General features: G+C 36.8%; 1 protein-coding gene across 2 annotated transcripts in view; it reads left to right on the top strand.

Annotated features, from left to right (window-relative positions):
* The window catches only part of ATAD2B (ATPase family AAA domain containing 2B), a 75,341-nt gene extending 53,565 nt beyond the window's left edge, over positions 1 to 21,776 (top strand). For both annotated transcript variants that reach the window (XM_064650642.1, XM_064650641.1), the window contains exons 24-28: positions 2,077 to 2,214; positions 13,733 to 14,422; positions 16,050 to 16,177; positions 17,345 to 17,473; positions 18,426 to 21,776. In XM_064650642.1, coding sequence (XP_064506712.1) covers positions 2,077 to 2,214; positions 13,733 to 14,422; positions 16,050 to 16,177; positions 17,345 to 17,473; positions 18,426 to 18,467 — 1,127 coding nt within the window. In that variant the 3' untranslated portion in view covers positions 18,468 to 21,776. The remainder of the gene's footprint in view (positions 1 to 2,076; positions 2,215 to 13,732; positions 14,423 to 16,049; positions 16,178 to 17,344; positions 17,474 to 18,425) is intronic.
* Positions 21,777 to 23,821: the final 2,045 nt, after the last annotated feature.

Below are 23,821 nucleotides of genomic sequence, written 5' to 3'. Positions count from 1 at the left end.
CGTAGTGTCATGCTGGGAGCTGTGCTCAGTTAATTATCTGAGTCCCTGTGATTGTTAAAGGTTATTGCTTCCGAGGTTAAAGTAAATGTTTGTAAGAGCTCTTTGTTAGAGCATGACTCTATGGCTTGTAGTCCTTTCTTGCAAGTTTGCAAGAACTAGCTGAATGCTGCCCTTCTTTCTGCGGCAGTGGCCAAATAATATATGTATTTTTGGGGTCAAAACCCTATTGAAAGGAGAGAGTTTCTTAAGTCATAATTAAGGCTAATGGCATCTTGCAATGGAAAAAGCAGGTACTTTTGGTGTGGGATGCCGGTTAGTGGACCTTCAAATACGGGTAGAAGACAAGCAGTGCCAGTTGATTGTGAAGGACGACAGCTCACAGACAGCAATGGGCAGGTTTCAAAATGGATTCAGTACAGAGGCATGGAAGTTGTTACAGTGCCACAGTGACATTTCAAAGATGCTCGTGCTTCTGGACCACACTGTGGTGGTTTCAAGAAGAAATGAGCTGCAGCTGGTCCAGCTGTAGAATGTGGAGGGCTAAGATCACTTACTGGGTTAGCAAGGATGCAATACTTGGAATGAATGGAAGAAGCTGTGTTAGATTAACTGGTTATGAATGAAGGAAAATATATCAAGTTCTTGAGGTCTGAGGAAGCCTCAGGCTGTGAGGCAACAACAAGAGATTGTCCTGTTCCTGGATCAGAGGTTGTGTCAAAGATTGTGGTGATGCAGATCATCAGAATGGCAGCACTTCAGGAACATAGTCTTGGCACTGGTCATTGTGATGGATGGAAGGGATATGAAAGCTAATCAGCTTTACCTTTATCCTGTTTTGCTCTATAGAATATACTTAGCAAGAGAGCAGAGCAGCACAACCACAGTGCGTCTGCTGGTCTAGACTTTGACGTGTACCCTGTTTCAGAGTAGCTTGAGCAAGGGATGAAAAAGACTAAAAGCTCCATATCTATTTTCTTCACAGTGCTTTTGGAAAGTTATTTAGCAGTCTTACACAGTTGTAAAATGGAAGATATTTTCTACATTGCTTTCTTTTTGTACAACTTTTCTAGTTTTATTGAGTTTTTTTTGACAAATATACCATTTTTACTTAGTACTGTGACTGGTGATCAGTCTCAGAAGTACGGCAGTGTAACAAAAAGAAAAATCTAGAAGTTAAACTAGAATTTCTTGTTCCTGTATGACTGAACTGGGGTACTTTTGTTGAAAGAGCTGAACCTAAGGATAGCAAGTTTTAAGTTGGTAAAATAAGAACTATATATCATAGATTATTGAAATTTGCAACTTCTTGTTGAGACCAGCAGATAAAAAGGTAGAAGTGGTGGATGTTTTGAGTAATGACATATGTTATGCAGTTTAAAATATTTGTAATGGTACCTAGAAATTTACACTGTAATTACTGTGAGGTGAGAGTTTCTTTGTGAATCTTTTAATTTCTGCGTCCATTGGTTTTGATGGATGTCAGCTCTTGATCACTTGGTTCTGGTTTCTATTGAGACACGATAGGATATTTTGAAGACCGTTTTAGTAGTTGAATAGGAAGTTCTAGTTCACAAATATGAAACTTCAGAGATTCGTTGATTTCTTTAAAATGTGCTTAACCAATATGAAAGTTTGCCTTTTTAGAATTTAATTAAAAACCCTATGAAACAGTAGAAGCAATGAGATGAACAACCTTACAGAAAGCAAACCATACTTTTTGACTTGCCACTTATTTTAAATCATCTGTTTAAAATCAGGAAAAATTGAAATGGTCAGTAAGAGTTGGCTTTGTAGAGGAAACATGGATAGAAGAGTGCAATCTTTGGGGATCCAAGTATGGGAAACAGTCACATTTTTCTAATCTGTAAGAGCTGCCAGTTTTAAGACCATGTAACCAGTAAGTTATTTTGAAAGTAGAAACCAAATATTCTTGATTCTAATCTTTGCTTTGGGTGTCCAGCTAAATATTAATTGACGTGTTGCTATTGCAGTATGGTATTCCAAATTTCTTCTTAAATTCAGTAGTTTTATGCAGTTTACTTTATTTAAATAGGTATGGTTATCTTTTGCATGCAGGCTTATCAGTACCAGCAGAACAGATAAATCCTCATGGTTCCACTGTACGGAAAACAGAAGCTCGAGTTGAAGAGGCATTTCGGAACAAACAAAAACCTACGATGGCGGTGTGGCCCAACTCTGCGACTAAATGTGCATGTGAGTACTTTGGGTGATAATTGTGCAAAATTAGAGGTTCTTCCAAGGGCAAACTTTTCAAATATGTCTCTACTACTGCTTACTGATTATTTTCAAAAGTAATTTTACACAAAGACGTGGAATACATACTCCTTTTCTGGCTACGTGAAATCTCTGCCCAAGGGAAGTTGTAAAGAAACAGAATTTCAGTTTTTGTCATGAAGAATAACTGTTTTTCGAATGCAATATGAGTATATTGCATTCTTCTTTGTAAAATACTATTTTCAGTCTAAGACAACTCTGATCCAATTGGAAGATCAATTTTATTGATTTAATGAGTGCTCAGGTTCTTTTAACCTCTGTGTATGGACAGGTACATACCTACATACTGCTTAATACTCTCTCACATGCACTGTACTCACTTTCTACTTCAATACATTCAGTACCATGCTAAGAGCTAGAAAGGAGATTGCAGATTTAACTATTTTCCTTTATGGCAATGGTTTTCAATAGTTAGTAAGCATTACTGGAGGATATTAAGATACGCTCACTGGAGCCTGCTGGATTAATCCAAATAAATGATCAGAATCTCTAGGATTGTGAGGTGTGACTGTAGATAATCAGAGGCACTGCCAATTACTTTTAAGAGGTAAGTTGATTAGAACAGGTAAATACCTAACAACTATTTCCTTAATAAAGAAAATAAAGTGAGTAAGAGAAAGTGAGTATGAGGAATATACTGATAGTTGTGCATGATGTTCCTGCTGAAGATGTGGAGTCCATTATTTATATATATTATTAGTAGCATTATCAATTATTACTTAGTAGGAAAACTAATAGATTGAAGTGGACAAATTTTCATTGGTCTTTGTGTCTCCTTAGTGGTGCTTTTCCTTGATGAGAAATCGTTTTCTAGGCACAGTGATAATTGCCCAGAGATGAACATTGTTTACATATGAATGATAGTGTTGGTGTCAAATGGTTTAATTAATTAGAGGTGTATGGTTTTATTTCCTGAAGCTGTAATTTCTTCCGTTAAAGGAATTGAAGTCAATCTACAGAATTATGGCTTGAATAAATTGTTATATAATAAATTGATGATGTGGATCCAAGCTGTTCTTTATTCATTTGGCAGCTCATGCAAAAACAGAAGTGGAGGGAAGGGATTCCCAAACTTTTTTTTTTAATTTTCTATGAAATCCAAGATGGAGATTCTCACTCTGGCTGATCTACAGAGCACTTTCCTGGCTGTGCAGCAGATGGTGGGGTTTATAGACCTCCAAGCTGGACATCTCTTGGGAAGAGAGGGAGCAGCCGTTGCTGGTGACTTGCATCCAAAGCAGCTCCTGTCTCTTCCCTGTTGTGGAGGCAGTGGCAGTTGTTTGAAAACTCAAGCCATCTACTGTAGGAAACTGCCAGTGTCTCTGTAAACAAAAAAGTTACTGTTAAGGCACTGATCCTGTTAGTATTTTGGTGATTTAGCTTGGAAGGCGAGAAAATTTGAGGCTTAGTGGTGTTTGGGACTGTGATCAAATGAAAATCTTCCTTTTAAGGCTGAGTCTGGGAAAGGTAACTAGTCCAGGAGGGATGTGATGCCTCTAGTAATCAAGAGAGAGAACTAGGAATTGGTGAGCAATCACAAATCTGCAGAAGGGATTCAAGTAGTACGTGGTCACACTTAAAGATTGATGTGGTCAGTTCAGTAGGAACTAGAAATTAGGAAGAGAAATGGCCTTAAAAGGGTGCTGGGAGGACAGAGCTAGAGAAGGGTGAGAGCAGAACTGAGCGGACTGTAGGGAGCTTGAATAGCAGCAAATGATATTGTGGATTGTGACTGTATAAATGGAAGAAACAAGTTTAGAGAAGGGATTTCTGAACAGACATGATTTTAGAGGTAGAGTGGAAATTTTTTTTATGGTCAAGAACTAAGATTTTTTTTTTTGAAGGCTATAATGTATTGCACAAGCAGAGTAACAAGGAAAATTATTTGTGTATTTTAATTACACAGGATAAAAACCTGTACTTTTCAATTAATAATTCTGAAAATCTTTCAGTTTTTCTGCTGTTTGAACTTGAATTAATTTTTTTCCTTATAGAAATCCTAAGGAAAAAAATCACCAATCATGACATTATTTTCCTGATAAGTTGTTATTTTTGGAAGCTTTTTTCTTTTTACAGTATTTTAGAGAATAGCTGCAAAAAGCTTAATTCAGATGAAAAACTTGAGAACTCTAAAAGAAATTGTTGTCAAGTATCTTCTCGAAAAACAGACTGAACTGCAGACAGTGCAGCAGCCTTGCCAAATTTAAAGCCCTGTTCAGTAGAGGAAGAGTTAGATTATTATGTGTTGGTTTATTTTCTGAGGTTATGTATTTTGTATAAAACTTTATTTTTTTTTGGTACCTATTATTTTGTGATTCATATAATTTTTCTAATGCATTTTAGATATTTTATTGATTTGATTAGACCAAGATGAGCTGTCAGAAATGTGGCACAGAATAGTTGTTGTGTTTGAAGACATGGTGATACACGTTCCTGAGCTAGATTTCATCTGCAACTTCTATTTCTCTCATTGCAGGTACAGCTGTGGTGGATTGTTTATCACAGTATAGATGAGTTTAAATTGTATTGCATTACAGACGTTGCTGAAAATCTATTTGGACAAGTTCTGCCACAGATAATTTAAAATATTTCCATATCAACAGTGTATTTTGAGAAAAGTGCAAGTGTTCTGGTGGGAACTTAGAACGGGACATAGGTAAAAAGTCTGATATAAGTAGTTTTATGATCATAGAATCACAAAATTGCTGTGGCTGTAAGGAACCTCTGGAGATCATCTGGTCTAACTCCCCTCAGAGCTGGTTGCTCAAGGCTTTGTCTAATTGTATTTTGAACATTTCCAATAAAGGAGGCTCTGTGATATGCCTAGGGAACCTCTTGTACTGCTTTGCAACTCGCACAATAACTTCTTTTCCTTAATTTTGAATGTCTTGTATTTTGATCTATGCCCATTACCTCTTGTCACTGTGCACTGATGAGAAGGGTCCTATTTTGCCCTTGTGTGGAAAAGGAAATTACCAGCAATATACAGTTCGGTGTGTCTGCTAAATTAGGTGGTTTAGACACATATTAGCACAGAGAGCATTAGCATCTCTTTAATTGTTGAGATACTGTATAGTAAAACTTTATCCAGCTGCTCCATTTTGCCAGTAGATGGGGCATGTTGCATACTATTTTACTGTCTTGCAGTTGCTTCCTTCAGTGTTACATATAAATAAACTCTATGGGGATGATTTGGCTTTTGCATTCTTATCTTTTTTTGCAGCATTTAATGATAATATATTGTAGTGATAGACCGCAGATTTTATATTTTCTTCATAGTGAAGATGTCTTTTATGCCACATGATAAATAGCATAGCTGTGAAAATGGCATTTGGAGCAAATAAAAAAAATTTAAATCCTTTGTGTTGTGCAAAGTATTAAAAATACAAGTTTTATATAAAAGTCATTTTATGAAATATGAAGTAAACACACTGTTAACTTTTCCCAATAATTTAAGTGATTAGTGATCTCTATAGAAAGAACTGCAGGGAGATCAAGCAAGGATCTAAAAAACTGTTGCAGAAAATGTAGTTCCTAAATAAATAATATTTTGTGTGTGTTTTTATGTTGGTTTGGTTTTGGTTTTGTTTTTTTTTTCTTTTTTTTTTTGGTTGGTTAGTTGGTTTTTGGTTTGGTTTTCTTTCCCCCTTAATGGTGATCTTTGCTGTCATGTGAAACTTATGTGTTTCTGCTTTATCATGGAAAGGATTTTGTTTTGTCAGTTTTTTTTTTAAAGATTTTTAGAAAGAAAAGGCCTTTTGTTTACAGTCTTTCTTAGAAACCATTTTATTCTCAGTCATTGTGTGATTTTTGTCTGTTTAGTGTCTCTGACCTCTCTGCTGCAGTGGTGTCAGTGATTACTGTACTTCAGGCATTCCTGTGGCTGCAGCAATGCCTTATCAAAGGACATGGCAGACCAGATGCCATATGGGTTTTATTATTCTAACTATTTTCTGTCTTTTGGTTTAGTTCTGAGTTTGGATTCAGAATTTGGATACTGGTATATTAACAGTCATCCAGATGCTAACATTAAATTTTGAGTAGCTGCTGTTTTGTCACACATCCTACACTTGCTACTGTTTTGTCGTCTCCTCCTGCTTTCCAGATTTGACTTGGATTATTTCTCACTTGAGATAGAGGCAAGTACTGTAACTTGACAGACATAATTAAAAAAGATTTTCTGGGATTTGAGGACATCTTTCCTCAGGGCTGAGAGAACTGTCTTTGTTTCTTTATCATTTTGTTCTGGGTAGTGTAGGAGTTGGCATTCTAGGTGGGAGTAGTTTGATCTCTTGTGTCTGATGCTGGCTCCAACCAGATGCTTTAAGAGGAACTTGCAAACATTTGAGAAATATTTTTTTTAATGTCTGATTTTGATGATATACCAACTCAACTGATTCCAAGTTGGTTAACAGTTCTTTAAAAACCCATAGGTTTTGTAATTCTTCTTATTTAAAATGCAGTTTAATGAATTTGTGGGAGCTCTAATAAATCTACTTTTTTGGTATCCCATCACTTTTAGACTCAGTGATATCTAGTGGCAAAGAAATCTTTCATCACTGTTAAAAAGCTGGCTCTTGAATTGATCGAATGTCTCCTTTCTCTGACAGAGGGCAAAATGGGTTCTACAATTTACCTGATCGGTGACTTTTTATTATTCTCTTGTTATTCATCTCCTTTATAACTCAGTAATGCAAGATGGCTCAGCCTTTCTTAAGAAGGAGTTTTTCTTGAAGCATTATAACCTCCTTTCTTAGAAACATGGTAAAAAGGTTTTTTAATTAGTTCTTCTAAAGTCAGGTTTTTTCCTTTAAGTGGTATGCACAAGTGAGGTAATAAAAGCAGTTTTCAGACCAGATAGATCCCTTCCTTCCTCTCTTTCTAAATCTGCAACAACCTTTGCTTTAAATTTGGGGGGTAAATTTCTGTCTTCAGAAGTTGTGGATTTTCTGGTGGTTAATACCCATTTCTTACCTTCAGATTTCTTTGTATTGTGTTGGTTTTTTTCAATTTTGTCTCTTTGATAGAGAAACCACCCAGTAGCCATGATTCTTTCTTGTTTGTTCATGGCTCCCTTAAAGCAGGAAGCTGTCATTCATTAGTCCTTAGGAGCCAACAGAAGGTACCAAGAATATGTATAGCTGGAATAGTTGCTGTTGCACAGGGCTAATCAGCAGAGGAAAAATGAGCAGACCTATAGAGGTGGAAATTCTAAAAATTATCTCCGCGGGTGGCATTAATCTGGTTGTCTCTTCTCTTTTGACTTCATTTTCCTCTTTAATTTTCCCATGTGACTGTCTTGTCATGTATTTTACTAACATAATAACTCTGGTTTCATGTAAATTATATTTCTGTCTTGGTTTTCCAAGAAAATCATACCTGTGCTCTCTGTCCATCTCAGCTCCCCTAATAACTTGTGAATCATTTAGCAGAGTTCAGAGAAATTTGACAGGTGTTAAGGGCTGAAAGATTAGATTCCTGCAGGTTTTGTGAAAATTGGTAGCTGGATAAATCCACGTGTCTAGTGAAGGAAAAGGCAATAGATGGAAAATGGTAATTATCTGTTCTGCCTGGTCTTGGCAGCTGGTCATCTAAAACATGGTATTGGCCAGGCATGGCCTGCACATCTCGGCTGTAGTGTATCGTCTGTCCTGTTCATTGGGGTGAGGAGAAACAGGAGATACTGAGAATTTTGTGATAAATATTGGGAAGAGCTTGAGTCGAGAGCATTATAGGGGATGGTAGGGGAAAGCAGGTGACTGGAGGAGAAAATGCTGAGGATGCTGCAGCTAAGGTTGGTTTTGTATGCATTTCAACTCCTTATGAAACTTGACTCTTCCTTATTGAGTAGCGGTGCCCAGGTTCTTTCTAGTATTTGTTTACACAACATAAGCTGTTACATATGCTGATGAAGTTCATAAATATGTGAAGCTCTTGCACGCAGTTCTTCTAATGTACTTGTCAGCTCTGTGCCTTGAGTGCCCTCCATCCAGGTGAAGAAAATGGCATCTTTCAGAGGTTAGTTACCCATTCAGGGGTTAGTCACTTCAAGCTGGTCAAACTGCAGGTCACTACTTGCCTTGTCACTGGTGCCATATTCCCACCATGTCCCCTGTGCCAGCACCGTCATTCATGAGTTGGAAAGCTCAACCAAAGATATTGAAAACTAACCCAGGGGAAAAAAAACCCCAAAACCAAACAACGTTTCAGATGGATTTAGTTCCCTTATCTGTTTTACTGCAGGAACAGTAGTGCTGGCACAAATGAGGTAGTGCAAACACTATAGCTGGCTTTGGAGGAGGAATGGCTTTGTCTGTTAGTGGAAGCTAAGAGACATTTTGCTTTTTAAGCCGTTGCAGAACTGTGCTCTGTTCTTTCTTGCTGCTTATCTCTGACTACAATTTGGGACTTAGTGAGTAGAAACTCCAGAGACTTTCAAGTGGACTATTTGGTGCCCCTTGGTAAGGAATGTGGAGCTACTGGAAGCAGCTAAATTACTGTGGCAAGTACATAGATATTCTGGATGCTGCATAAGAGAGCATAAGTGATAGTAAGTGCTTTCTCAAGGCTTTGAGTTACTTTACACACAAGACGTCAAAAAGGAGTTGAGGGTTTTGATCATGGAAGAAAAACTTAAAATATGCATTGCTTTAAGTGGTTCTTGATACTGCAGACAAAAAGTCTAGATCCATGGTGATCTTGCTTGCCATGAGAATCTTCTTTGAATTTTAATCCCCAAGAATTCTTCATGAAATAAAGTAACAACAGAGAATTTACTGTTTGATGGATGTCAGTTTTATCATTTAATGATAGAAGATTCACATTCTCTAATGGATTTTAAGCAGTGCAGAGGCATGTAAGGGTCTTTTCTGCAGCATGAAGTGAACTTGTTAGCCTCTGAATGCTGTGCTGCACTCACTGTACTGCAGTAGTCAGACTACAGGAATTTAAAGAGAAACGTCTCTGCTTTTGTTGCTACATCTCATTAGAGTTCATCCATATTAAGGGAAGCAGACTTGCTTGTTAATAATTGATAGTCTTTGAATTTTCTAAGTATATCTACTTTCTTTTCCAACTGTTAACTTTATTGCTGTATGGTCTACAGTTCTGTAACTGTTGTGCTCGATTTGAGGGACAGCAACAGTACATCCTCAACTCTGAAGCTTCTGTACCATTCACCCATGTTTCTGAGGTCTGTTTTCTTCAGACCATACTAGACAGAAAGGTCATAGTTACCATTAGATCTTGCAGAAGTATTTCAGGAATGTGAGAAGCAGTCGGAATTTTTTTGTTTCATATAATTTAGGGTTTTATTTTTTGCTATCACTGTTCTTTAATAACCAAGAACTATGCTCTGCTCTGGACAAGGTTAGTGCTTATTTCACCAGAAGATGTTGTCATTACTTGGTGTATCTGACTTGAGAATCTCCAAGCAGCACCTGTGAGTGGGCAAGAATTCAGAATTTTTAAAAGTCTGCTATAGGTTTCATTTTACTTAACTTCACGTAGAGGACTAGTCCTTATGAAATAAGGACAGTAGAGAATTTGTTTTTTAATCATTACTGAGGGAAATGCTGTCTGCCTTCTTTATGGGTCTTTCAAACAACTCTGTAAGGGTAACTCAACTTAGAATGGAAGAACTGAGAAACCTCACTTATTGCTTCACAAAATGAAGAGTAAATTTGTATTCAGTGATTAATTGCATTGTATTACATAGCACTTTTAAAAAGTACTGTCTGCATGGATTGTGCAGCTTAGGAAAAAAAAAAGGAACAGGTAAAGTTTGGGTTTGATATCAGCTTCATGTGAACCAAAATGAAATGTTATGTGTGACTTGTGGTCAGACAGGTATTTATTGTCATTAAAAATTCTGAGTAGTGATTTACAAAAAAGCAAACCAGAAAGAAGCTAGAACTGAAGTGAGGATCCCCTTGGCAAATCTGTAGAGGTTATGTGAAGATTATAGAGTGAAGAGTTGAGAAATTCAGAAGGCAAGTGAATGTATTCATGTGTGAATAATTGGTATTATAATAGTTTGAGTTATAGAAACTCAGTTCTATAAAGCAGGATTCCTCTGACAATAGTATTTTTACTGCCTCTGGCACAAAAACTGCCAGAAGAGTAGGTATCAATGGAGAGATTTCAGATGAGTAGTTTTAAAAGGAGTAATTGAAAAGGTGTTAAGGCATTAACTTGCAATTGTCTGTACTCTGTTCATTTTTTTAACAAAGTTCACTCAAAGTTTTTCTTCTGTAAATAGCTGTCTCATTCTGTTACCTACTGGAAACTGATAGTATGTCATGAATCATATTGACTAGAAAATAAAAAGACTGTCATTCTACTCTTGACAGTTCACAGTCTTCTAAAATATAAACATTAAGATAGCAAAGATGGGACCCCAGTTTATTTTTTAGCAGCAATCGATTAATTCAGTAGTTCCTGCCCATTAGCCTTTTAGTTTTGCATCAGTTTTACCCTGTGGTAGCTCCTTCTTCTTTTTTGAGTCATATTCAACTGTCCTGCAGGATGCAGAGATAAATTTTACTTTTTCCTGCCTCAGGTCCATGATATTCTTGCAGTAGTGCCTTTTTCTTTCCAGTAAAAAGGAAGGGAATCAGTGTAGATTATGAAAGCTGGTGTTGTTGTCTGCAATTGGTCACATGGTTCTGTGGTCCGTTAAACACTTCTACTACTTGTACCATTCCCTTGTCTACAGGAACTGGGCAGACAGAAAGACAGACTGGTGGTGGATATTGTTTTTAAATACAGTATTTGTTGCTCAATTTTTTCACTGTTTTACAGGCTTGGCTGTCTGTATAGAAGAAAAATACATATAACAATGCTTTGGTTGCTAAGGATCTGGAGCCAGAATTTCCTCTCTCATCCCAAAAGACGTTGCTGCAGCACTTTTTTGTGGTTGCTTTGTCCTAATTAAAAATAGCAGTAAAAACCAACACATACAATGTATGTTCGAAAAGTACTGCATGAGACAGTGAGTGCGACTTGCTGTCATTTGGGCAGACTTGAAATTTAATGAGATGCGTAATACAAGGATTAATTCCATTTTGCTTTAATGTGATTTCTCTCACTTAAGAATTTTAGGAATGTACTTGTGTGGTCAGGCAAATTATGTGTCCTCATCCCAGGTGGGACTCACAGGGTGGACAGAAGAGATGCACCATTAAAATACTTAAAGTACAATTCACTGATGTAAAAAATGTCAAATATATTTGACATTATAGCTGATATAGCTATCTGACAGCAAAGTCAGCCTAAAGAGCCAAAATCAGTGTACCTTTAAAAATTTCGACTAATAGTTTATACATTTCAGGACATACTAGATTTCCTTTGATGGACTTTTATTCCCCTTCTGTGTCTTATTTACCCATCTTTGGAGTTGAACTGAGGCTAAGCCCATTGCCTAAGAGGGGAGTTTATTTTGTCATAAGTTTACATATCCCTGTTTAGTTTGAGATTTGCTGCTTCAGTTGTTAATGAAAATCTCTTGTACAATCTAGGGAAAAAAATACATGAACTCCTGAAAAGTTATATGAGTAGATTGTAGTTTGTCATCAGTAAAACAGTGACCCTGACTGTAGAAGCCACTATCAAACCTTGAAAATACCTGGAGAAAGCGTTGTTTTTTTTTTTCCTCTCAAAATTTGCAGTTCTCCATAAGGATTATTTGTAGAAATAAATACACATTCCAAGTGAGACTGTTTTTATTGCAGTGTGATTGTATCTTTAGATAGCTTTAAAGCTAAAAGGTTAAGATTTATTCCTAATGCAGTAGTGAAACTAGCTGCATACACACTCATGGGAAGCAAGTTCTGAAGTACAGCTGTGCTTCTCTGAGCGTCTGTGAATTAATTCACAGCACTTGTACCTGCACAGTGCTTGTATCTTCAAAGCAAGATCTTTGTAACTCAGTGTGAGGTTGGCAGACACAGATCTAGGACTTAATACCCCATAAATCAAAGCAACTTACAAATATAAAGAACATTATGAAGGTGCTTAACATAAGAGTGCATTTTGAAACGAAGAAAATTTGTCAATCTCTGGTAACTGTTGGCTGTGATTTTCATTTATAGTCACTTGGCCACAAGTTCAGCAGTTTTGCAGAAATATGAGCAGTTTTCATCGTTGTTTGAATTTGAACGTAGAAGCTTCAGTTTTTCCCAGCATTTTTATTGGTCTTCTGAGCTGTGTCTTGTTAGTGCACTTGAAAAGGATGTTGACAATAGCATTAGATTTGAATAGTCTTCCTTCTACATTTGCTGATCATATTGCAAAAGTGTCCCAAAACCTCTTTTTAGATTGGTGCCTTAGTTGTATCTTGCTGCAGATGGGTTAGTAAAATAAAATACCCTTTCTGAAAAGTAGTATATTATGTAATTTTTCAAAGGCATAGAATATACAGTTAAGAAATAAGAAAAAATGAACAAGTAAGGATGCAAAAATACTGAAAAAATTATCACATTGCCATGGTGCTTCAAGTTGAGTTACACAATACAGAGGAAAGGCAGGGGTGATGAGGTTAGTTTAAGGACCACTGCTTCCTCTTCTGCTTACAGGCTCATTGTATAAATGAGGTGTTTGTGAGATTTTTTTTTTTAAAACCACATTTTGTCAATGCAGTGATCTTGAGTACAGAGGTGGGAATGAATGTAAGATGGAGGAGATTTAGCTGATTTAAACAGTGAAGATGCTTTTGAATTGGCAGTGGACATAAACGGGAATAAGAAGTGATTGCATACAAGTCACAAAGCCTTTTCACTGTTATGACACTTACACATCAATGTGGGATGCTCATGAAGGTCCTTGAGTCTTGCATCTGTGGAGGTTTTCGATACATGGGTGCGTGAAGCCCTGATCAGCCTGGTCTGCCCTCACAGCTGACCCTGGATGGAGTAGTAGGTTGGACCAGAGACTTCCTCGTGTCCCTTCCAACCTGAATTATTCTATGAATCCATGGGTTGCACTTCTTACTTGTTGTATAATGATTTTAAATTGCTGAGGACCTAAAAAGAGAAAATGAGAATAACTGTCTTTAGAGTCTGCATTACCCGAATGAGAATGAGTTCTACATCATTGCTTAGCTGTTTTCTTTCAGTGTTTTACCTACAAATGTATATATTTATAGGTAAAATGTATATATATGTAGTATATTATACTTAATGTATAAAATACATTTTTAGGGATATCTCGTTTCCACAGTTTAGGAATTGTGTGCATGACTGAATGTCCACTCCTTATTTGTAAAAGTCCTTGGTGTCTCTAATTTTCTCACATTTAAATCAAGAGACAGCTTTATCCTTGAAGTGTGAACACATTTGTTTCACACACAGCAGCATATTTTAATATCCTGGTCTCTTTACTGGGGGGTACCTGTGCATCTAAAAGGTTTTGGTTTTTTTTTTTCCCCACTATAATTCAGTTCGAATAAGGAGGAAATCGAGACGGCGCTCGCAGTGGGGCAAAGGCATTATTAAGAAGAGGAAAGTCAATAATTTGAAGAAAGATGAAGATGATGCAAAGTTTGCTGATGATGAAAATCATGGTGAGGACAGTAAATTGCTGGAAAATGGAGAGCTAGAGATCAGCACTGACTGCATTGAGGAGAATGGAGAGGAAACAGGAGACCTCTCTATGACAAATGATGAATCCTCTTGTGATATTATGGATATAGATGCAGAGCAGAGGCTTAACAATGGGACATCAGCAAAGGAAAACAATTTTGCTTCCACAGAAGAAGAGAGCTCAAATGAATCCCTATTAATAACTGACAGTGTTACCCTGGGTACTGAAAAGGAACTAAGGAAGGACTCTACACTGAAAGGGGACTGTGTGAATGGAGAGACATCTGTACACAGCTCCGAAGGTGTACCTGTTCCAGCCTGTCATAATGGCAAAATGGAATCACTTGATGCTGTTTCACCCTGTGACAGCAGAGATAGTAACAAGCAAAAATCTTTATCTGAAGATCAGCCAAAGGAGAGAATGGAAGCTTCCAGTGAAAGTCAAGAAAGTGATCTAGTGAAAGCTGAGTTACCACATTGCAGCAATAATGAGATAACACTACAGAGCACAGACATGGAAACTAAAGATGCTGAAGCAGATAAAGAAGGTACAGGTTGTTTTCAATGTTTTTGTCTTAATATTAGTGTCCAGGTTAATGTGTATATTTTTCATTGTGATATGTTACAATTCATACTATATAGCAATATTTTATGAAGTGCTGACTATTTATTTGAAACTCTTAGCATGCTTAAAACATTTAATTCACATAGAAAAATTAGAAGTCCACTCTTGACTTGGTGTATTTTTATCTTAGGCAAGTAAATGTATCTTCATACTAAAACTATTCTGTTTATTTTTGTAGGCTTTGTGGAAAACACTGTAAATACTGAGAGAACATTAAAACAATAATTAACTATTTAAAATATTATAAATGGAGATAAATATATGATATAGCTTTTGGTCTGTGTATTCTGTCTGATTTATATTTTGATCTACGTGATAAGTTTTGACTAGTTTTGTTTAGAGATTTATGATAAAAGTATCATTGACATTGGATGGAAAACCATAGAAATACATAATGTATTCCTTTAAAAACATTTGTTTATTGCAAAAGCTAAAGTAAAAGTTGAAGTCATAGAAAAAGCCAGATAAACTGTTGTTTATCTATTGGAGAAGGTATCTGGCTTTGGAGTCACAGTGAACACAGTAACAGTGCAGCAAAAGGATAAGAGAAGGAGAAGGGAAATCCTGGTGGTGCATAAAAGAAGGGGCCATGTCCTTTGAAGGCAAGAGACATAGTTTCCTCAGGGAACAGAAATAAAAGCCTTATACATGATTGCCTTTTTAATGAGCTTTTCAGAATTATCTAAAAGAATGAAATCTTTACTTCAAAAGTTAGTGTTGAGATTTACAAAGTAAATGAGCTTTAATGAGAGATCTGAATTTTGAGAATATCACTGTCTAGATGTTGACTGTGTTTGTACATACGTGTTTTCTCTAAGGGTAAGGAGAATAGTACAAGAAAGGTCCTAAGAATATCACAAGAAGGGTATGATGTGTTAAGAGCCTTTACATTTCTAAATTTGGCAGTTGAATTTTGTATACTTTAGGATGGTTATAATAGTGGGGTCCTCAGAAGAAAAGGCTTTTTAAATAGCTGAGGAGGAGAAAAATAGTGAATGAATGTAGAGAGAGAATCAGGAGATATAAAACCACTTTATTCTCTGCAACAGGATTGGACAACATCCTGAACACAGAGGTGGAAAAAACCAGGAAAGTGTCACAAAAGCATGAGATTTCTGAAGTAAAGCAGATGTTAGAATTACTGTGGTGATGAAGACATGGGACGCTTTTGAGGAAAAAAAATGAGGATTTCACTCAAGCAGAAATATTTTCAGCATTAGCTTAGTATTTGAATTTCTCTTATAAGGTTTTTAATTGGTTGTTGTTAAATAGAAATGATATAATGGAAACTCTTTTAGTGGCATTCAGTTTTCTCTTTGGAACTTCTGAGTTCAAAGATTACCAGTTTCATGTGTTTTTTCTGAACTGTAGTTTTGTGCACCTGTAAACATTCAGAATTCTGCAAAACTGATGAATAATGTGCACTGCTACATTCTTGCTTGATTCAAAAAAACTCAACAAACCAAACAAGCAAAATCAAACTAAAGTGAAGAAACAAGCTGTTCACTTTGTGAGACTGGCATTGCTGATAATTGTTTTCCAAATAACAGGTATATTCAAAAGCAAGAGAACACGGAAAGTCGCTGTGGAACAGTCAAAGCCCACAAGTTTGGAGCAGGTCCCAGAGGAACCATCAGATCCCTTACCCTCTGTAGTTGTTGACCATGACAGACTAAAGGTAATAGAACTGAAAAAATAAATTGAACTGTTAACAAACTCCATGAAAAATGCTTCCTTTCTCTGTTCTGAAGCAACGTTTCCTATATTTTTGGCTGCAAACAAGTATTATGACTGCAGTGACTTCTGCAAATTATTAGTTGATCAGTGTTTTTTGGATGAAAAATTATTAGAACTGCTGAATCCTGACTGTCCCATCATTACTACATTTAGAAATCTGGTAATGTCACAGCAGTCCACTATTTTAATTGCAGGTTTTGCAGGTACTCATATGCAATAATTGGACATGTCAGGTACCAAGGAACTGCTGGGTGCCTGGTAATTAGGAGTTAATATGCCTAGTAATTAGGAGTTAACATCATCTTTTCCTTTCCTGTGTATGTATACTTGGTGGAGGGAAGGGAACTGTTAGTGGACTGGAAGGCAAATTGGACTTTGTGCTGATGTTTTGGTATCATAGACTGCTAGTTAATTTTCTTTCAGTTTTGTCCCTTTTTAAGCAAAGTTACAATAAAATTTGCTATCTTCTGTTGTAAAAACTACATTGACCTGCTATGAAATTGAGATCTCGTTTTCTGTGGAGTATAGATGATAATCTCTTTGGAACCATAGAATTGTTATGAGAGGGGAAAAAAAAAATCTTAAATTTTACTCTTTGCTACTACGTACAGTACTTTCGCCTTCTGTTTATGAGCAATGTTACATGTGTTGTGTGTCTCCTTCTTGTCCCCTTCTCTGTTTTGCACCATTTGTCAACATTTGTGGAGTTCCAAGTGTGTTTTCATTTGGTAGTACTTAAAATTTCTTGCCAATGCAAATTCTTAAAAATGTCTGCTTTAGCTATCAAGGCAGTTTTTATTGACCAAGATGAAACAGGATGAAGTGACATTCAAACAAAACAAACATTGCCCCAACTATGCTGAGTAAAAAAATCTTAAGAAAAAAACATATGGGTATAAGCAGAGAAGTGAAGAGAGACATCAAGTCCTTTTTGTATCTATATGGAAGCAATAGCCTTGCTGCTACCCAGGTGTGGTTCATTTTATTTGTATGTATCCCTTCAAAGTAGGGCTTCAGAAAGAGGTTGCATTTCTGATTTGTCCTTAAAAACATTGTAAAAATTGATAATAGAAAACCCTCTTAACTTCACATTTTGTTGTTCCAACAGAAACTGCTTGATTTGGTGGTTAAGAAAAGTGACAACCTGACTGTTGACCAACTTGAGAGATTATATTCACTCCTCAGTCAGTGCATCTACAGACATCGTAGGGACTATGACAAATCACAACTTATAGAGGTGATGTTGTACAGTTCCTTTTATTCATTATCTGAATATTGTGAAATAGGTTTAGGTTTTCCAAGAACTGTTAATCTATCAATTCACTGATGTACAGGCAAAACCTTTAAATAGACTTTGAGACTTTATCTGTAAATAGAAAGAATTTTAGTGTACTAATGGCTTAGAAACCAGGGATTGTTTCTGATAACACTTCCTCAGAAAAGGTTCATTTCACCATGGGCACAGTCTGGTCATAACTCTGGATATGCATTCCATCCAACATCACTGTTCTAGCTGCAGAGGGATTGGGATCAGCTTGCTGATAACCAGCCCTGCTGAGAAAAAGGACAACAATTGCAAGTTTCCAGTTGGATCACTGAGCACTAAATATTCTTCTCCATGAATAATTTACAACAAAACCTGGAAAGGCCTTAGTGTGGGATTTTTTTAGAGTTCCTGCAAAACACTTTTCAAACCATTTTCATGCTGTTCCTTTGCAATCTTCACCTAAAAATGTGTTGAAAAACTGTGCAAAATGTTACGTAGATTAAAAAGACATTTATCCAGCAGGAGAATGTAGAGACTGATCTTTACTTTGATAATCCAAACTGTGCAGAGATGTGTTTATAGCTGGGTCACCAATAGCATAAGTGTGCAGTAAGACTTGAATTCATGCAGTGTGCCACTGCAATGCTTTCCTAATACATATTGAGCACATTAATTATATAACTGACCCTGATAAGCTTCGATTTTTCTCATGGACTGTCATAGTAGAGTGCTTTTCTGCATTAATACATCTTTAATTAGTTTCCTCTTTTACCATATTTTGCTAGCAGATAGCAGCTAATAAACAGAAATGTCTATTTTTCTATTATTTATTCAGATTAAAAAAACCCCAGTAAATACTACTACCTAATGTAACTTTATTTCTGTCTATGTATGTGTAATCGATGGTCTGTGTCTCTTGCAGGAGATGGAAAGAACAGTTCGTGTGTTTGAAACATTCCTGTGAACTTGTCAAGATGGGTGGGTTTATCCTCTCAAACTGCTCATGGGAGAGCAGCCCTCTGAGCCATTCAGTTTCCATTTGCACCAAGTATGTGCAGAGCCTTGGTCTTAAGTGCTCTCTCTTTTTGTTTCTGTTGAATTTGGTGCTATTGTCTCAGGTACCTGAAACCAACCAGCCTACAAGAACCAAACAGAACTTCATATAGTTGTATCTGATATAAATAAAGAATGCAATGCCACAGCTTGGAGATTTTTTGGTGCTACAGAAACTGTTCTCATTCCTGCTCTTGTTCACTCTACATGCATTTATCTTTGGGGAAAACTTCGGGCAAAGTGAAGACCAACACATACAAGAGGACTGGAAAGAGCAGATCTAAGTTGAATATTTTTAAACAGGCAACCTTTTTTTAATTTTTTTTTTCCAATTTTTCTCTTCTCTGGGGTAACGGACAAAATGAATCTGTTCTAAAGAAGGCAGTGATGTGTTATGGTAGAAATCTTGAGTAACTGGATGTACAGTAATTTGAAGATGAGGCTCTCTAGAACTGCCTTTAATGTGCCTTTTAGTCAATTGAGAAAGATTAGGCTAAGCAGTTTGTTTGGATTATAGCAAATGGCAATGTTAGAAAGCTGTCTGCAGAATGAAGATCTCCAAAAGGATGAATTGTATTCTCTTCATTGGATGGCAACCAGTATTATGGTTCTATAATGCCTGTCTTACTCTACAGAACTAAACTAAGACACACTGAAAAAGCCACATACTTTACCAAAATGGTGAAATTCCTTTTTCATTGGTATATATTTGTTTTAGAAACAAGTACACAGTGAAACTCTTCTGTGTTACTAAAAATGAAGCATTTTCCCACCATCTCCTTGTTTTCCAGTGTGAGTTCTTTAGGGAAAGCAAGGTTAATACTTGCAGGTTTCATTCTGAAGTTGTGTGTTTGTAATATAGATTGGACTGTGCAGTGCAGGTAAGACACTATAGTTGGTCAAAGTCCTGGAGCCCAACCTCAGTTGAAAATAAAACTTACATTAGGTTTCACAGTCGTTCTGTGCAAAGCATTGTTCCTGTTGGGGGGATTGGAGCACATCCTTTGGAATCCATCTGTTGGGACCAGGGTTCTCTGGGTCTGAATTGTGGAGTTCAACACCTTTCCTTTCTGGCAACTGGAGAGAATAGTCTAGGCAATTCCAAAAAACCCCCTTGTGTTTTATCACAAGCTCGGAGTTACAACATTACCTGGGCTGATTTATTTTGAACCCACGTGGAAGGTGTTGTAGAGCAGTTGGCTGGTGTTCCCATCATAAACCATTCGTTGTGACTGTCCCTACGTAGCTGCAGGAGTGTCTGTCCAGAAATATGCAATGCAGTGTGATTAGTTTTTAATTAAACAGACTACTGCAGAGATACTGAGCTACCTCAGCTTTTTGTATTTTAGTTACCAACAGTGTTCATGGAGGACTGTAATCACTCTGCTCCCACGTCCAAACCGAAGCTAAGGGACTTGTCTCCACCTCTACGGCTCATCCCAGTGTAGTGCTGCAGAGAGAGAACGTGGGCCTTGGCCTACTGCAGTGATCCAAAGTGCTTTGTACATTATGGTTAAACATAATTCTATCTTGGATCTTTTTCTCCCCCGAATGCCACTGTTTTTCTTCATAGCTAATGGCAGGAAAAGGTTTTAAACGTTCATGTATGTCTAGTTACACCTAAATGCAACCCATGCAGAAACTGTATTTTTTAGGTGGGAAAGTGCGATTAAAAACAACAAAAACAAGCAGAAAACACATTTTAAATGAGATTCTTTGATCTCAGATTTGATTATGGGATTTTTTTCCATGTTTCATTTAGTATTTATTAGCATCATACCTGTTTGAGATATTTATGTGTCTGGTACATTAACAGCATTTTGTATTTTGATGGAAATTGTTACAAACTTTAAGATTTGATTAAATGAAATGTAGCAGATTTTTTGTAGCAAGTTTCTGATAAAAGGGTTTTTTGCAAGTCTCAGGTTCTTGCTGCAGAATTTTTTAAGAATATTTATTCCAGTTTCACTTACTCAAAGAAGTTTTTGTTCAAGTAACAGCAGCACTTGTGGAAGATAAAACTGCATTCATTTGTAAGAAGTTAATAAATTTATATGAACTAAAACAGTTGAGAATTTTAGTCACCAGTGAGTGTGAAAAGCAAGTTTAAGCTAATGCCTGTCATTAAAAATGGTTCTAAAAGGTCAGGTTTCTAAAGGAAAATTTTTACTGTCAGTTGTTGATTGGGAAAAATCGTTAAGAGGCAACTTTACTAATTGAGGAGCTGCCATATTGTTTTAGAGAAAAGTAGCTGATATCAGATGTTCTAGTGGACAGCTTACCTAAAATGATATACTCGCCTTCTTAGCCCAAATAACCACACTTCAGTTTTTGTTTTCCTTTACAGATGTCTGGTGGTTATAGAGTTTAAACAGCTGTTAATCTATCCATGTGGTCTAAACTTGTTTACTCTTTGTATGTTTTTAATTTTTTTGCCACATAGCACTGGCAAGAGTTTGTACAAATTGACCTCTCTTCCTTGTTTCTTGTTGTGAAAATTGCAAATAAACTCCTGTGTGAGTCCTTGTGCTGGGGCCAATGGAACGTGGCTGACCAGGAGGAAGGAGTTTTCCCTGGGGGGCTGGAGGGGCTGTCTTGGAATGATAGAGTTGCTCTTGGGTGAAGTTGATGGCTATGGAGTTAATTGTATTTGCAAGCTTGAATCTCACCTGTGATTATTTTTTTGTTTTGTTTTGTGTCCTTTGTATTGTTACTTGATTTCCTCATATGCCAATGTATTTACAGGATTACTGGGTTTTGTAATATCGTCTTCCTTTTTTTTTGTTTTGATTAAGTTGGTGGGTCAGTGCTGGTTTTACCTTCAGTCTCCTGAACGGCAGGACCTGCAGCTGATAGTCATTTATTTTGTTTTTATTTTATTTTGTAATCACAACATAAGCTTGAATTTGGGCTTGTACTTGCATCTTTTGTATCTTGTACATTGGGTTATTTAGACATTGGGGCGTCCTGTTTGTTTTCATTAACGTGTGTCTACTTTGTGGATTAAGTAGACTTCCTTCATCAGCTATGGTATATTTTGGATTCTATAGTTTTATTCAGAACTGTGTTTTAATTGATGTTTTGCATTTTGACTTCATTTTACGTTAGTTTGAAGTAAGTTATTTAATTTTTTTTGAACTTCTGGAGATTTTGAACATTTTACTGTAATTTGTAATATAACTGCTGTGAAATACTTGAATAAAGATGACAAGAAAACACAGCTTTAGCTCCTTCAAGAATGTATTTAAACCTCCTGGCTGATAACAGTCTTTTCCTTACCAGACCTCCTTTGATTTCACAGTTGAGATGTTTTCCTCTGGGATCTTGCTGTTTAGTTATTTTGAGCAGTTTAATCCAAACTTCTGCTTTCAGTGTTTGTCCATTAGAGAAATGGCTTCTAATTAGAGGGTTTTTAAGGAAACACTCTCTTCCTATCTATCAAATCTATCAAAGTTATTCTTGCTTATTGTGGGTTGTTTGGTTTTTGTTTTGCTTTTTTAAAGATGGACTCTAATATATCTAGGAATTCTGCTAGCTTGTTTCCCAAATGATTTACGCAGAGGAGAGAGTAAGCTGCTAGAGGTCATGAAAGTGAAGAACCAACCTGCATCTTACTCAGCAATTTATCCAGGGCTTACAAACTGCATGTGATGGATACCATGTGGAACAGAGCATGAGAAGCTGTTCTATAGATCTGTTACGGTCTCTTGAGGTGTAGAACTTAGAACACACCTGCTCCTTTTCCTCTTTTCCTTTCTGTGTAACTCAAACTGGGCAAAAAAGCAGTTGAGGAAGAGGGTAGTAGTAACTTTATGTCTGACTCCAATTCCACTTTTATGTGCAGCTTTGAAAGCACAGTTAGGTATGAAATTTAATATCTGTGACATAATAATGATGTTGATGGGTGAGAGTCTGGGCTCCTTTAGTATCAGCGTGGGCAGATGGGTTGTTTTGATCTGAATGGCCTTGCAGGTACCGGCACTGCACGTGGCACCACCCAAGAGAGGTTTGCAGTCTGAATAAAGTATGTAGGGTGTGAGGTCTTGTGTCTCCTTCTGTCTTTCAGGAGTATGAATGGCCATGTTGACAGAGCATAGATTCAGATCTAATTTCTCACAGTGGCTTTAAAAATAATCAAGCAAAAGAGACAAAAATGTGCTTTATTTGGGAATAGACTGAAGGATTCCTCGAAAGATACTTAGTGAACTTGGAGTGGTACTTTAAAAGTATGAGTTAGTGAGAAATAGTTGGGTTGGTTGTTCAGAAAGCCTTAGTAGAGGCTTGTGCAACACTTGTATTTATTCACTGCTTAATGCTGCTTCCTTCTGTTGTTTTCTGTCCTGAATGTAGTTTAAAAATGCAATTTCCTATATTTCCTTAAATTTGTAGTGCTGCACATTCTCTGTTTCCTTCATAAACTTTTCAGATAACTTTTAAATAAATTAAAACTGAGATCCTGTTCTTCTGTATTTTGGGGAGGATTTTTAATATATGGGATTTTAAGCTAGCACTGCGTGTGAATAAATTCTGCAAGCTAAATCAGTAAACTTATGAACTGATTAATGGAGCCAAACACTTCATTTTTTTTTTCCCCTCCTCCTTTTATGCATCACTGGTGGTCATGTAACTATTATGTAAAAATGAGGGATTATAAACTTTAACACTAATTAATTTAGCCTCATTCCATTTCTAGGTAAGTAATTTTTTTGGAATGTGATTATTTGCACAGGGAGGATATTTTGATTGAACCCACTGCCAGTAGATGGTTGTGACTGCTTCAAAGTTCTGTTTATTTTAGAATTGCATTTGAGTTATGCTATATTGAGCCTCACTTTAATATCAGGGAAAGTCTTTTTCTTTTAAAAATATGATAAGCTGCTAAGATTTAAAATGGATTCACCACTTTTAGTGGAATGTTGGTGTAAACCTGTCCACTCGCATTAAGATTTGCTGACCTGGAATGCCGGTATGGGAGAATGCTGCTTTCAAGTTTCAGGTGCAAAAGGTGATGTGGAGTTAAGTGGTGTTAGAAGGCTCCTCACATTCAGTTACAAGGGTGGGGCAGGTTGGGAGCACAGGGGAAGGTTGTTCAGGCTCCATGTTCGGGGTGTCGGTGCTGTGGCACTGAGGGCGTGTTGGGGGACAGCAGAGCTGGAGCTGGTTCTGCTGTGCTGGACTCCTCTCTGTGTTTGCTTCCATCTTTCAGCAACCAGGATTTTGGCAGAGTACACGTGTGAAGTGTACAGGTCCCTCAGACTGGATGGC

The sequence above is a fragment of the Pseudopipra pipra genome, chromosome 3 (assembly GCF_036250125.1).
Source record: "Pseudopipra pipra isolate bDixPip1 chromosome 3, bDixPip1.hap1, whole genome shotgun sequence".
Classification (NCBI taxonomy): domain Eukaryota; kingdom Metazoa; phylum Chordata; class Aves; order Passeriformes; family Pipridae; genus Pseudopipra; species Pseudopipra pipra.
This window is presented reverse-complemented; position numbering and strand designations above follow the sequence as displayed.